This window comes from Martes martes, assembly GCF_963455335.1.
Source record: "Martes martes genome assembly, chromosome: 7".
NCBI classification, from domain to species: Eukaryota; Metazoa; Chordata; class Mammalia; order Carnivora; family Mustelidae; genus Martes; species Martes martes.
The window spans coordinates 85,726,530-85,742,846 of record NC_137894.1 but is presented as its reverse complement, the minus strand read 5'-3'; the positions used below and the strand labels follow the sequence as shown (position 1 = coordinate 85,742,846).

At 38.6% G+C, this 16,317-nt stretch overlaps 1 protein-coding gene across 1 annotated transcript in view; it reads right to left on the bottom strand.

Annotated features, from left to right (window-relative positions):
* Window positions 1-16,317, bottom strand: part of TTC6 (tetratricopeptide repeat domain 6) — a gene marked incomplete at its 3' end in the record, with an annotated part of 209,867 nt that overhangs the window by 19,401 nt on the left and 174,149 nt on the right. Inside the window, exons 23-24 of the mRNA XM_080809740.1 lie at window positions 15,265-15,384; window positions 9,842-9,915 (exon numbers count right to left, since the gene is read on the bottom strand). Of these exons, the coding sequence (XP_080665866.1) occupies window positions 9,842-9,915; window positions 15,265-15,384 (194 nt within the window). The remainder of the gene's footprint in view (window positions 1-9,841; window positions 9,916-15,264; window positions 15,385-16,317) is intronic.

Sequence of the window (16,317 nt, the reverse complement as noted above, 5' to 3'; positions counted from 1 at the left end):
GCTCCAGCCTCCTCTGGGTGGCATTGGTTTGCTCCCTGAAGGCTAATGGTGCTGTTGGGCAAGATGAGTATGGCGGTGCCCTGATCTTTAGCCTCCAAGCTGAAAGTCTGTGCCCCTACTCTTCAGTGCACCCTCATGGAAGAGCAATCAATCACCCCTCTTGTGTCCCCAGTTTCTCTCAGAACCCTGCATTCATTCTGCCTGTGTCCAAACTTCCCCATTTCTTTGCCTGCAAGCAGTGCAGCATGTTGGAGCCACCCATTCTTTCAACCCAGGGAATCTTCAGACCATGCTTTCAGTCCTGAGATTCTGCCCCACTTTGCCACCTGAACACCTTTAAGCTAGGCATGTCCTCCATGACAGCAGACTACTAAACATCCAGATTTTGCACTCCATGGCTTCTAATACTTTGTGGTAGCCTCTCTAAGTAGTCTCCATCCCCACAAATATATCCATAGCTATATCTCCCCTAAGTCAACTCCACATCTCTTACTTTCCAAAGGTGGTCACTTTGCTACTTATAGACTTGCAGTTTTTGTTTTCACAGACCTCTGATTGATTTGTTGGGTGTTCAGAATGACTTGATAACTATCTAGCTGTGTTCAAGGGATGAGAGAAGCTTAGGGTCACTCTACTACTCTGCTATCTTAACTCCTCTATAAGCACTAAAGTTTAATGAGCACCTAATCTATTTAGCCTAAGTAAATAATTATTAAACCCTAAAGTTAGAAAGAGACCTTGAAAGACACATAGCAACCTCTTCAAAGATGACAATGACAAAAATAAGTCCAGAGGAGGTGACATTGCCAAAACTAGAGACTTCCCAGCCCCCTGTACAAGTAGAAAGAAAGAAAGACAAACAGAAAGGCAACTTAGAAATAGCAGTCTCATTTTTTTGAATATGTAGATATCACACAAAATCCTAGATTATTTGTTAAATAATCACATGACAGTTAAACAACAGAGGATGTGGTCAAGTATCTATAACAGGATACATATTCAGCCAAGACATAAATTATCAAGTGTCAATTACAAATATAAAAATATCTAAAATTAGGGGCGCCTGGGTGGCTCAGTGGGTTAAAGCCTCTGCCTTCAGCTCAGGTCATGATCCCGGGGTCCTGGGATCGAGTCCCGCATCGGGCTCTCTGCTCGGCAGGGAACCTGCTTCCCTTCCTCTCTCTGCCTGCCTCTCTGCCTACTTGTGATCTCTGTCTGTCAAATAAATAAATAAAATCTTTAAAAAAAATAAAAAATAAAAAAAAAATATCTAAAATTAGTTTTTTTAATAAAATGTGTTTTTATAAATATAAAATAAGATTATCACTGAGGAAGGTGCATGATTATCATTAGAGTGTCCATAACTATGGACCATGTGCTGAGTGTGCAGGCAAGGCCACAGACACAAAGGCCCACTGCATTTTCCAAATTAATCACATACGTGACCAGATGTGCCCTACTGAGTTGTACAAATAAATCATAAATACCTCCCAATACTAAAGAATGTGGCTTGCAGAGTCAAAGATTCAAAAATACTTTATGCAAATATAAAAAGAGTAAAATAGACGTTAAATAGACATTCTGGGATAAAAAGTGGCTAGGACATGTAACTGAGTAAATCAGGCTCTCCCTCTGTGGCATTTTTTTATTTTTTAAATCTGAAAGTGGCTTTCTCAAAGAGATCTAAAAATTAACTCTACCATAACACTCTTAGTGACCAAATTGGACAACAAGTAGGATATTCAGCCTAAGGAATGTTGTCTCCTAGCAACCACAAGAGTGAGAGCCAGATATATACAAAGGCATACTTCAAAAGTCTGCAACCCCATGAGTTCAAAGATCAAAGTCCTAAAATTTAAAGATTTATTCCTTTTTTTTAATTTTCCAAATGGGAAAACTTTTACTTCCCCACTATAAGACATCAATAATGAATCTCAGTACTTAGAAACCAACCTGCTGTGGTATAAGCATATTATAGCTTACCTTGAAAAGCAAAAATACTTTTCCTGGAATAAATATAACCAATCACTAAACATTCCTTATTGCTAAATTCAGTAAAACTTAAAACACATGGAATTGGGACTGTGAGTTATCAGGGCTTTACTGTTGATTTAAATTCTACTTTTATTAAAGGACAATAGAGATTCCAGTCGGCTGATGAAAGTTGGGTTATTTGGAATTGCAAAGCAGTATCAGCTTAAGGAGGCTCTGCCATATAGACCCAGTGATTACATTTCATAAAAGAGCTCAGGAACTGACACAGAGAGAACTTTACTGTCTCTAATAGTTGCTAAACATAGGAATGAGGCTGAGAGAAATTTTGGAGTCTTTTCTTTTTTTTTTTAATTTTAAGAGAATATAATGACCTCAGACATTTTTGGTCTGCACTCACCCACCAAAACAAACACGTCAGTCATCATTATTCCATCTCTTTTTAAGAATGACAATTACCTAAACAGATGAATTGTACAAAGGTTCCTGGATTAACATAGACAATGGTGTGACTATGTTTTGCTTTCTATATAAAATTAAATGTCTGAGACCCCGTTTAGTCTTTTTACCTCAATGACACCTTTTACAAGTACCAATTATTACATTACTATGTTCATAAAATTAAAAGTCTGACTCTCAAAGAAAAATGTAGCTGTACTATCTATGTCCTAAAAGGGAAAAAAAAAAAGAATGCTGATTTCCTAAATAATTCAAACTATGTTCTATTCTCTAAACTGGATATTTACACAGCATAGCTTACATAATTTATGAACATCCAAATTTCTCCTCCAATTAATTGCTGTTGTCTCATGAAAAATAGTACTGTAAACTACTACTTAATCAAATATATCTCATCCTACCAAAAAATCTTCATGTGCTAAATCTCTATGCTTTTTAAAGCAAAATGACCAGAAACTAAGTTTTAGATGCCAAATGTATATGTAGAAACATAAACACTACTGTTAACAAAATCTACCTACTCTAATATTATCTGAGTAACTTTTAAGCTGATTGTCATCTATATTTGAGCCTATTCTTTTCTCCCCTTCTATAACTTACTTTTTTTTTTTTAAGTAGCCCCCAATACAGCCCCCAACACAGGGCTCAAACTCATAAACCTGAGATCAAGACCTAAGCTGAGATCAAGAGTCAGGATGCTTAACTGACTGAGCCACCCAGGTGCCCCATTACTAATTTTTATAATAACCCCAGAAACAGGTAATAATGTTTTAAGTAATAAGTTTTTTGTAGATTTTCTTATATTTTGTGGATATTTACTGGTATTGCTGTAATTAGTTTTAGATTTAAGACTACGTTTTCTAAATGCAAAATTTTCTTGAAAATATGTTTTGAGTGGAGGAGTCAAGATGGCGGAGAAGTAGCAGGCTGAGACGACATCGGGTAGCAGGAGATCAGCTAGATAGCTTATCTAACCATTGTGAACACCTATAAATCCAACGGGAAATCGAAGAGAAGAAGAGCAACAATCCCAGAAACAGAAAATCGATCACTTTCTGAAAGGTAGGACCTGCGGAGAAGTGAATCCAAAGCGACGGGAAGATAGACCCCGGGGGGAGGGGCCGGCACCCGGCAAGCGGCGGAGCGACGGAGCAAAAAACCGGGACATTTAAAAGTCGGCTCCACTGGGAGACATCGCTCCAGAGGCTAAACTGGGGGGAAACCCAGGCGGTGTCAGCATAACCCCAGGACCCGCGGGGTCACAGAAGGACTGGGGGTGTCTGAGTGCCGCAGAGCTCGCAGGTATTAGAGCGGGGAAGCCGGCTATAGCGACAAAGCCGAGGAGTGAGCTCTAAGCCCGGGGTTACCTTGTGCCGGTCGCAGGCTGGGTGGGCTCGGAGCGCGGCCGCAGGCCGCGGAGACAAAAGCGACCCGGCGCTTTTCTCCAGCTCCAACAATTGACTGCTTTCCTCGAGGCGCGACCGCAAGCCAGGGAGGCGGGGCTATTGGGCGCTTTGCTCTGAGAGCGCACTGAGGAGCGGAACCCCAAGCTCTCGGCTCCTCCGGGCCGAGAGATTGGGAGGCCGCCATCTTCATTCCCGTCCTCCGGAACTCTACGGAAAGCGCTCAGGGAACAAAAGCTCCCGAAAGCGAACCCGAGCGGATTACTTAGCCCGGCCCCTGGCAAGGGCGGTGCAATTCCGCCTGCGGCAAAGACACTTGAGAATCACTACAACAGGCCCCTCCCCCAGAAGATCAACAAGAAACCATCCAAAACCAACTTCAGTCACCAAGAACAGCGGAATTCCACAGCAGGAGAAAGCAAATCCTACCTGGACAAAATGACAAGGCGGAAAAACTCACCTCAAAAAAAAGAACAAGAGGCCGTACCGAAGGCTGGAGACCTAATCAATACAGACATAGGTAGCATGACAGATCTAGAGTTCAGAATGACAATTCTCAAGGTTCTAGCCGGGCTCGAAAAAGGCATAGAAGATATTAGAGAAACCCTCTCCGGAGAGATAAAAGCCCTTTCTGGAGAAATAAAAGAACTAAAATCTAACCAAGTTGAAATCAAAAAAGCTATTCATGAGGTGCAATCAAAAATGGAAGCTCTCACTGCCAGGATAAATGAGGCAGAAGAAAGAATTAGTGACATAGAAGACCAAATGACAGAGAATAAAGAAGCTGAGCAAAAGAGAGACAAACAACTACTGGAACACGAGGAGAGGATTCGAGAGATAAGTGACACCATAAGACGACACAACATTAGAATAATTGGGATTCCAGAAGAAGAAGAAAGAGAGAGGGGAGCAGAAGGTATATTGGAGACAATTATTGGAGAGAATTTCCCTAATATGGCAAAGGGAACAAACATCAAAATCCAGGAGATGCTAAGAACGCCCCTCAAAATCAATAAAAATAGGTCCACACCTCGTCACCTGATAGTAAAATTTACAAGTCTTAGCGACAAAGAGAAAATCCTGAAAGCAGCCCGGGAAAAGAAGTCTGTAACATACAAGGGTAAAAACATTAGATTGGCAGCGGACCTATCCACAGAGACCTGGCAGGCCAGAAAGAACTGGCATGATATATTCAGAGCACTAAACGAGAAAAACATGCAGCCAAGAATACTATATCCGGCTAGGCTATCATTGAAAATAGAAGGAGAGATAAAGAGCTTCCAGGACAAACAAAAGCTGAAAGAATTTGCAAACACCAAACCAGCTCTACAGGAAATATTGAAAGGGGTCCTCTAAGCAAAGAGAGACCCTAAAAGTAGTAGATCAGAAAGAAACAGAAACAATATACAGTAACAATCATCTTACAGGCAATACAATGGCACTCAATTCATATCTCTCAATAGTTACCCTGAATGTTAATGGGCTAAATGCCCCAATCAAAAGACACAGGGTATCAGAATGGATAAAAAAACAAAACCCATCCATATGCTGCCTACAAGAAACTCATTTTAGACCCGAAGACACCTCCAGATTTAAAGTGAGGGGGTGGAAAACAATGTACCATGCTAATGGACATCAGAAGAAAGCTGGGGTGGCAATCCTTATATCAGATCAATTAGATTTTAAGCCAAAGACTATAATAAGAGATGAGGAAGGACACTATATCATACTCAAAGGGTCTGTCCAACAAGAAGATCTAACAATCTTAAATATCTATGCCCCTAACATGGGAGCAGCCAACTATATAAACCAATTAATAACAAAATCAAAGAAATACATCGACAGTAATACAATAATAGCAGGGGACTTTAACACTCCCCTCACTGAAATGGACAAATCATCTAAGCAAAAGATCAACAAGGAAATAAAGGCCTTAAATGACACACTGGACCAAATGGACATCACAGATATATTCAGAACATTCCATCCCAAAGCAACAGAATATACATTCTTCTCTAGTGCACATGGAACATTCTCCAGAATAGACCACATCCTGGGTCATAAATCAGGTCTCAATCAGTACCAAAAGATCGAGATCATTCCCTGCATATTTTCAGACCACAATGCTCTGAAGCTCGAACTCAATCACAAGAGGAAATTTGGAAAGAACGCAAATACATGGAGACTAAACAGCATCCTTCTAAAAAATGAATGGGTCAACCAGGAAATTAAAGAAGAATTGAAAAAATTCATGGAAACAAATGATAATGAAAACACAACAGTTCAAAATCTGTGGGACACAACAAAGGCAGTCCTGAGAGGAAAATATATAGCAGTGCAAGCCTTTCTCAAGAAACAAGAAAGGTCTCAAATACACAACCTAACCCTACACCTAAAGGAGCTGGAGAGAGAACAACAAAGAAAGCCCAAACCCAGCAGGAGAAGAGAAATCATAAAGATCAGAGCAGAAATCAATGAAATAGAAACTAAAAAAACAATAGAACAAATCAACAAAACTAGGAGCTGGTTCTTTGAAAGAATTAATAAGATTGATAAGCCCCTGGCCAGACTTATCAAAAAGAAAAGAGAAAGGACGCAAATAAATAAAATCATGAATGAAAGAGGAGAGATCACAACCAACACCAAAGAAATACAAACAATTATAAGAACATACTACGAGCAACTCTATGGCAACAAATTTGACAACCTAGAAGAAATGGATACATTTCTAGAGATGTATAAACTACCACAACTGAACCAGGAAGAAATAGATAACCTGAACAGACCCATAACCAGTAAGGAGATTGAAACAGTCATCAAAAATCTCCAAACAAACAAAAGTCCAGGACCAGACGGCTTCCCAGGGGAATTCTACCAAACATTTAAAGAAGAATTAATTCCTATTCTCCTGAAACTGTTCCAAAAAATAGAAATGGAAGGAAAACTTCCAAACTCATTCTATGAGGCCAGCATCACCTTGATCCCAAAACCAGACAAGGATCCCACCAAAAAAGAGAATTACAGACCAATATCCTTGATGAACACAGATGCGAAAATTCTCACCAAAATACTGGCCAATAGGATCCAACAGTACATTAAAAGGATTATTCACCACGACCAAGTGGGATTTATTCCAGGGCTGCAAGGTTGGTTCAACATCCGCAAATCCATCAATGTGATACAATACATTAATAAAAGAAAGAATAAGAACCATATGATACTCTCAGTAGATGCTGAAAAAGCGTTTGACAAAGTGCAGCATCCCTTCCTGATTAAAACTCTTCAAAGTGTAGGGATAGAAGGCACATACCTCAACATTATCAAAGCCATCTATGAAAAACCCACCGCAAATATCATTCTCAATGGAGAAAAACTGAAAGCTTTTCCGCTAAGGTCAGGAACACGGCAGGGATGTCCGTTATCACCACTGCTGTTCAATATAGTACTAGAAGTCCTAGCCTCAGCAATCAGACAACAAAAAGAAATTAAAGGCATCCAAATCGGCAAAGAAGAAGTCAAACTATCACTCTTTGCAGATGATATGATACTATATGTGGAAAACCCAAAAGGCTCCACTCCAAAACTGCTAGAACTTATACAGGAATTCAGTAAAGTGTCAGGATATAAAGTCAATGCACAGAAATCAGTCGCATTTCTTTACACTAACAACAAGACAGAAGAAAGAGAAATTGAGGAGTCAGTCCCATTTACCATCGTACCCAAAACCATAAGATACCTAGGAATAAATCTAACCAAAGAGGCAAAGAATCTATACTCAGAAAACTATAAAGTACTCATGAAAGAAATTGAGGAAGACACAAAGAAATGGAAAAATATTCCATGCTCATGGATTGGAAGAACAAATATTGTGAAAATGTCTATTTTACCTAAAGCAATCTACACATTTAATGCAATCCCTATCAAAATCCCATCTATTTTTTTTAAAGAAATAGAACAAATAATCCTAAAATTTATATGGAACCAGAAAAGACCTCGAATAGCCAAAGGAATATTGAAAAAGAAAGCCAAAGTCGGTGGTATCACAATTCCAGACTTCAAGCTCTATTACAAAGCTGTCATCATCAAGACAGTATGGTACTGGCACAAAAACAGACATATAGACCAATGGAACAGAATAGAGAGCCCAGAAATAGACCCTCAACTCTATGGTCAACTAATCTTCGACAAAGCAGGAAAGAATATCCAATGGAAAAAAGACAGCCTCTTCAACAAATGGTGCTGGGAAAATTGGACAGCCACATGCAGAAAAATGAAATTGGACTATTTCCTTACACCACACACGAAAATAGACTCAAAGTGGATGAAGGACCTCAATGTGCGAAAGGAATCTATCACAATCCTTGAGGAGAATGCAGGCAGCAACCTCTTTGACCTCCACCGCAGCAACTTCTTCCTAGGAACATCGCCAAAGGCGACAGAAGCAAGGGCAAAAATGAACTATTGGGATTTCATCAAGATCAAAAGCTTTTGCACAGCAAAGGAAACAGTTAACAAAACCAAAAGACAACTGACAGAATGGGAGAAGATATTTGCAAACGACATATCAGATAAAGGGCTCGTATCCAGAATCTATAAAGAGCTTATCAAACTCAATACCCAAAGAACAAATAATCCAGTCAAGAAATGGGCAGAGGACATGAACAGACATTTCTGCAAGGAAGACATCCAGATGGCCAACAGACACATGAAAAAATGCTCCACATCACTCGGCATCAGGGAAATACAAATCAAAACCACAATGAGATACCACCTCACACCAGTCAGAATGGCTAAAATTAACAAGTCAAGAAATGACAGATGCTGGCGAGGATGCGGAGAGAGGGGAACCCTCCTACACTGTTGGTGGGAATGCAAGCTGGTGCAACCACTCTGGAAAACAGTGTGGAGGTTCCTCAAAAAACTGAAAATAGAGCTACCCTACGACCCAGCAATTGCACTCCTGGGTATATATCCTAAAGATACAAACGTGGTGCTCCGAAGGGGCACGTGCACCCGAATGTTTATAGCAGCAATGTCCACAATAGCCAAACTGTGGAAAGCGCCTAGATGTCCATCAACAGATGAATGGATAAAGAAGATGTGGTATATATACACAATGGAATACTATGCAGCCATCAAAAGACATGAAATCTTGCCATTTGCGACGACGTGGATGGAACTAGAGGGTATCATGCTTAGCGAAATAAGTCAATCGGAGAAATATAACTATCATATGATCTCTTTGATATGAGGAAGTGGAGATGCAAGGTGGGGGGGTTTGGGGGGAGGTAGGAAAAGAAAAAATGAAAAGATGGGATTGGGAGGGAGACAAACCATAAAAGACTCAATCTCAAGAAACAGACTGAGGGTTGCGGGGGGGAAGGGGGATGGGAGAGGGTGGTGGGGAAATGGACATTGGGGAGGGTATGTGCTATGATGAGTGCTGTGAAATGTGTAAACCAGACGATTCACAGACCTGTACCCCTGGGGATAAAAATACATTATATGTTTATTAAAATAAAAAAAAAAAAAAACAAAAAAAAACCAAAAAAAAACAAAAAAAAAAAAAAAAAAAAAAAAAAGAAAATATGTTTTGAAATCAGTCTCTCTTCCAGGAAACAGGCTTTATAAAAGTTAGTTCCATTTTATGAACAAAATTAATTAATTTTATTTTGTTCTTAGCTATTTCAAGCTATGTATGATTTTACCATGTATATTACCAAGGTCCTTTCCAGTAAATGGGGTTGTATCAGATGGGTTCCCCACTGCCATGATGCAGGTATTTCTTGAAGACTTGGCTAAATCATTTATTATAATGACACATTCAGGGGGGGCTCCCCACTTCTCTACAGGGAATCTTTGTGTCTCTCCCCATTTTTATAGTTCTGTTAGTTCCACAACATTTTCCTCTGTTTCTTCTATTCCTCTATCATTATAAATATGATGGTTCTACCTGCTTTCACATCAACATAAATGGCACTCCATACCTGTGATAGCACATGGCAGTCGCTTGACAAAGGCTCACATTAGTCTTGCTTATCAGTGCAGCTTGTTTAAAATCCTGAAATAGTTTTATAAGTTTTTGTTAATTTTGTAACATTATCTTTTGTGCTTTCTTAAACTTCCTTCTAACTTTGATTCAACCATGAATATACTTAACACAAACATTAAAATATACATCTTCCTAAAACCTTATTTTTCACTTTAGTATCACAGCTAATGAGAATGGATGGAACAGAGGAAACCCATAACTGAAAACTCACTCAGAATCTTATGCTACTGGTTTCCACTTTCCCTGTGGTTTTGCCCTGCTCTGTGTAATGAGATATTTCATTTGCTTTCTTTTTATTGTTTTTTCCCCAGTGCACACCACCAGAGACTTCCCCTTCTAGATAGAAATGGAAATTTACTTGGAGAGAAGTTTGTTTTGTTTTGTTTTTGTTTGTTTGTTTGTTTTTTAATATTTTATTTATTTGTTTGACAGAGAGATATCACAAGTAGGCAGAGACAGGCAGGAAGCAGGCTCCCCACTGAGCAGAGAGCCCGATGCGATGCGGGCAGGGCTTGATCCCAGGACCCTGAGATCATGATCTGAGCCGAAGGCAGAGGCTTTAACCCACTGAGCCACCCAGGCACCCCTGGAGAGAAGTTTTGGCAGTGCATGTCTATAGGACAAACAGGCAGGCCCAGGAAAGTGTATAACTGGGCCGTTTGTGTGGATTGACTAAGGCTGCTCCTATCTTTGGAATCCACACTTCTGGGAAGAACTTTGTCATTTTGTCCAGAGATCCTGGAAGCTCCTGAGAGGAAGCAATGTAAACTCTAACCCCAAGATTATGAGTTATAGAAGTCAGCTAGGATAGACCTGAATGGGCCTGGGGAGGAGGCTGTTAAGAGAATTAAAAGTGCTAAGCCTGCAAAAGGTCCCAACTTTGTGGCCCTAACACTCACTGTCCTCTCTTAGGCACTCCCTCTCCCACTCCTTCTCCCTTCCGCTTTCCTTCTCTTTGCCCGGGTTTCATCCACAAACCTTCCCAGGCTGTGCCACAGGGAGGAAGCTGGCTGTCTTGTGGGGGTAGAATGAGTTTTCTGCAAATACTGGGGTGAAAGAGGAAGCAATAGGGTCAAATGAGCACTCTAGGACCCTACGGGGGGAGGAAGGTATTAGTCACATAGACCAATCTGTGACTGCAGACTCCCCATTTAGAGTCCTCAAGTATATTTTGATATTAAATGGAAATATTTGGGAAAAAATAATTAAGTTATTGTCTACTCAAATATAATCTAATCAGATATGCTGCCAGCTAGCTGCCCTACAAAGATTGTTTTGCTAAAATAGAGGCAAATTTACAAGGGTGAGATTTGTTACAAACATTCTTATTAATTTGAGGGCTGTGTGGAGTGACCACAAACTTAAAAGATGGAGAATACCAAGTTTCATTTTGTAATCAGATATAATTTACAAATGTCAACTTGACTTTACATACATAACTGTTATTATGCTGTATGGTAATTAGGCATTAATTATCAGCAACAGACATAAATGATCACTGTTAGCATTACTTAGAAGAAAGCTAACAGAATTTTTATGGTTTTTCTTGTCTGCATGAATCTTTTCTCTAATACGGAGATCGTAAAAAACAAACCACGCGAAGTCAGTCACATACAAAGCAAAATCCCAACTCCCATTCCCTCCACTGATGAGTTTATTTGTAAAGACCTTCACCCACACTGTCTCACTTTCTGTGTCAGAAGGTGGACTCTTGACTTTATTCCTTCCTGTCTCCTCCGGAAACTTGCTCCTCTACGGTCCTGCTGCTTTCTCTATCTTTAATCATTGGCTCACTGCCCTGCCCTAATGTGCCTTCCTTCAATCCTTCCTCCCCAAAAACTGCTCGTGGCCTTGTCATTCTAATTCTTGTCACTGTCAATCCCCTTGAAAGCACGGTCAACACACAGCGGCCATGTCCCCATATCACCTCAACTGATTATTCTTGTTCGATAAGGCCAACTTTATTTTGTAATTTGTGAACTGCCTCTAAAGGTATTCTTTATTTATTTTTATTATCAAAGTAAGCTTTATATACAATGTATAGGGTCTAATAAAACTAGAAAATGTACAAAGCTTATAGGGAGCCCCGCTCCCCCTCTTGCTCCTCCTCTCCATACCCAAGTTCACTCCACAAAGACAATTGCTTTCGCAGCTTGCTAGGTTTTGTTCTGCTATTTACCTTCAAATTTCTAATAACATGAGTATTGTATCATGCTTAACTTCTGACATAGGATAATATTTAGCTATCTTACACCATCACTCCATGCACCACCCCTTCTGCCACCATCCCATATACCTATGGCAATGCATTTGTTTGTTTTAGTCTCTGTTTCACTTCCCTCAAGTGTAGGATCCCTGGCTACCCATTCATTTTTAAGTTTGAGGTATTAAAATCTTGAGTGGTAGTTTTGGTTGCCCCAAAGAGCTCTTCTCCACTATCTTTAACTTTGCGGAATTATGTCCTTTTATTCCTTTACTGTTTTCCTGATAGGTTTTCAAGAGGACAAAGAGATAAACAAATGTTCTCAATCCAACCAGCTTAACCATTAACTTCCTAAACAATGCCAGTCTAAATGCTGCATTCTACTTCCTGGTCAACGTGTTCCTAAGAAGGTAGGACATAAAACTTTCAATTAACTAAAAGGTTTTCAGTGTTTGTCCTACTTAACCACACTATTTATCAATCACTCCTGCTAAAAAATTTTTCCGTTTGCAGGTTTTAAGACTCTGCTTTCTCTTGTTTTTTTATCTAGCCCTCTTAATATTAAGTCTCATATTCTTTCACTGGTTCTTCCTCAGCCTGCATCTTTTTTCTTAATTTAATGTTTCAAATTAATATTTTTTACTTTACATTGAGAAAAACATTTTTTTAACTTTTAATTAGCGTTTGCCTGGCATGCTTTTTTTCTAGCTTTTACTTTTACCTGTCTATATCATTATATTTAAAATACATTTCCTAGAGCCAAAATATAGCTAGGGCTTTTTTTTAAAGACATGTTTATTTATTCGAGAGAGAGAGGTGGGGAGGAACAGAAGGAGAGGGAGAGAGAGTCTTAAGTAGACTCCACACTGAGCATGGAGGCTGACTCGGGGCTCAATTTCACAACCCTGAGATAAGACCTGAGCTGAAGCCAACTCAGACACTTAACTGTGCCACTCAGGTGCCCCTATAGTTAAGGTTTTTTAAAAATTCCAATCTGATATTCTCATTATTTTAATAGGTACATTTGACTGTTTCTATTTCATGTAACGCTGATACGGTTAGATTTAGGTCTAAATTTTATTTTTTGTTTTCTTCTGGTTTCCTCTGTTTTCTGTTCCTTCGCTTTCCCTTTCCAGACTTATTTTGAGTTTATTTTAATTTTTTTAAATTCCATTTTAATCAATCTATGGTCTTTTTGACTAAGGAGGCCACATTTGGGCAGAAATCTGAAAGGAAAGGAAGGTATGAACCACAAACAGATCAGTGGGAAGAGCATTCTATGTTTAAGGAACAGCTTGTAAGATGATTCTGAGGCAGGAAGGGAGCCTGGCATTTCCAAGGAATAGCAAAAGGTCAGAGTGGAGTGACTGGGGTGAAGAAAAGAGGAACATATGACAATGAAGTCAGATGAGTAGACAACAATCAGATCATGTAGGGTCTTGGCTGGCCATAGTCAAGAATTCAGATTGCAAAAAAAGAAAAGAAAAGAATCCAGATTGCATTCTAAATGTTATGGGAAGCAATGGAATGTTTTGAGCCCAGGAATAACTCGACCTTCTTTATGTTTTTAAGAGGTCTCTCTGGCTGTTGAGTAAAAAACAGCATTCTGGGGAACAAGAACAAAACCAGAGAGGTCAGTTAAGAAGCTACTACAGTAGTCCACAGGGGAGAGATGGTTGTGGCCTGAATTAGGAGGACAGCAGTGGCAAAAATGAGAAGTGATGAATTCAAAATGTGTTTTGATGGTAGAGCTGACTGGACTTACTCATGAGTTTATGTGGGGTAAAGAAAAGAAAGGGTTAATAATGATTCCCACTAGACCATGAGCTCCTCAAGGACTGGAATTCTGTCTTAATGATCTCCATGATTATACCATCAAGGCCAGTTACTTGCCTTGTGAGAAAGAACATAAGATTTGGAATTAAGAAAGATCTGAGTTCAAATCTTGCCCTTCCTAGTTGAAAGATTTTATTAAGTACTAAATGGTATATACTTGTTAGATAACACAGGGCCTGTATTTAATTCTCCAACAGCTGAAGTCTTTCCCTCTCAACCCCCATTTTCCTCACTTGTTCCACTCGAATACTGTGGCCCAGAGCTCCACAGCTCACTTGCCTATCCCAAAAAAGTTCTTTAGCTTCTTCTACCTGAGGTAATTCTAAATGGTATATCTCAAAACCAAAACCTAAAGGAGTTCAACTCTTAAAATTACATTTCATCATAGTATAAATTCCCTAGAATAATATTTTCAGACACCTTCTTAATAATAAGTATTTCTGTGGGAGTAGAATCTCTAAAGTTAACTCTAGGGCACAGAAAAATAATACAAGCCATCTCTAAAGGTGAAAAAATTAGGGAGCACTCATTATATTCTTATTGTTATTCTTATTCTCATTGTTATTCTGTTGTCATTCCTCAGAAACACAAAAGCAAAACTACCATTATTTAACTGCAAACTTCAAATTACTATTTGATTTTTGCCTCATATCTCTTAATCTTAATTCCAAAGTTAATTTAAAATAGACAATACAAATAAGATAAAAATGAGAATGATGAATTTTGTTTAATTATAATTAATAACAATTAATTACTAAAATACATTTTAAACAACCTATTTCTCTTTTGATACACTGCAGATGCTCTTTTATTACAATTCTGAGTGCCTGTTTCCAGTAACTTAAAAGTCTATTCCCAGTAGCCTATTTTGAGCAGCCATTTTCTGCCCTATGCTAAACAAACAGATTTATTTTTATATATTTTCAATGGGGAATGAGGAAAATTCTGAATGAGGAAGAATTAGCACCAAGCTGCAAAATAAACTGATACATAAATCATTTTATTTGCCAAATAATTGAGTTTTATTTGTAGCCAAGATACTCCCTGAGAGAAGGTGAGTGTATTGATATTTCATCAAATCAGAAACACTTTTTTACATATTAACTATTTTTCTGTAATCAAAACAAAGTAAAAATGTACATTTTGGGGCAAAGATTCTATTATTCATTCAAAGTACTTCAATATAGTTCTTGCTAAGTTTTTATTGCTTGTTAATATTGCTATTTGATACCAAGAAAAATTTGTTCACTAGTTTTCAGAAAAGAATGTGCAAAATCAAGTGGGTTCATTTTTACAAGTAAACAGGAAGGAAGGTTTACCTCCAATGCGAAACTATATTGCTGTAGCTCTATGTAGATGAGTCCACGATTAATGAAAGTATTTAAAGTCACAGTTTCTCCAGCATCAAGAAGCAGCACAATTCCATAATCTATTAACGCCTAAAAATAAAATAAATCACTTACAACATAGATTTAACTCTCTAGGGCCTTGCCACATTGGCTATGAACAAATGTGTTTATGCCCAAACTAGGACCTAACATGGATTCTTTAATGTGACTTACTTTTAGGGCCAAAAATAATCATTCAGATTTAAAGGGTCCTGTTAACTAAATATTACAGACACTGCTATGTTTTAATAAATGATCCACACTGTGCTCGCCTTTCACATGTAATCTCTGGATCATCCTAAGCATTTTTATTGTATATGGTTTGGAAGGGTTGGGGGTGGGAAAGGCCCTACCCTTCCCCCTCTCAGTAGTTTCACCAAATGACTTTTGACATTAAAGCACAGCACTTGTTACCTTTTAAAATTTAATTCCTTTTTAGTGTTTTATTGTTTTTCCCACTGAAACCTAAGTTTTATGGAGGCAGAGTTTATCTATTTTGTTTACCATTGCAAAGCCAATAACTAACTCAGTGCCTGCCTCTAATGGCAGTAGATAAATTTTTGTTGAATGAATAAATCATGAATCAATGAAAATAGATTTTAATACACTAACAAATAAGTACTCATTGGAAAATTACTTCAAAATATTTTGATAAGCATACTTGTATTTTGAAAGACACTAATCTAAACTAAGAATTATCAATTCATAGGACCTTTCTCCATTTCTTTAATCTTTTTTTATTTTTTCCACTGACTCTATACCAGGTACTAGGAATAGCATAAATCTGGGTAGGAACTTAATCTCTTGTTTTCCTACTGAACATTTTGTCCAAAAGTGCCATATGGATTTCTATGATGTTTAAATGGGGTGTCTCTCAACTGGATGGGGGCTCCCAGATATAGGACGCTGATGGGTTAGAAACTGGTGGCATGGGCAGTGATAGATTTCACCTGAAGCAAAACAAAGGAGATAGAAGTTTATCAA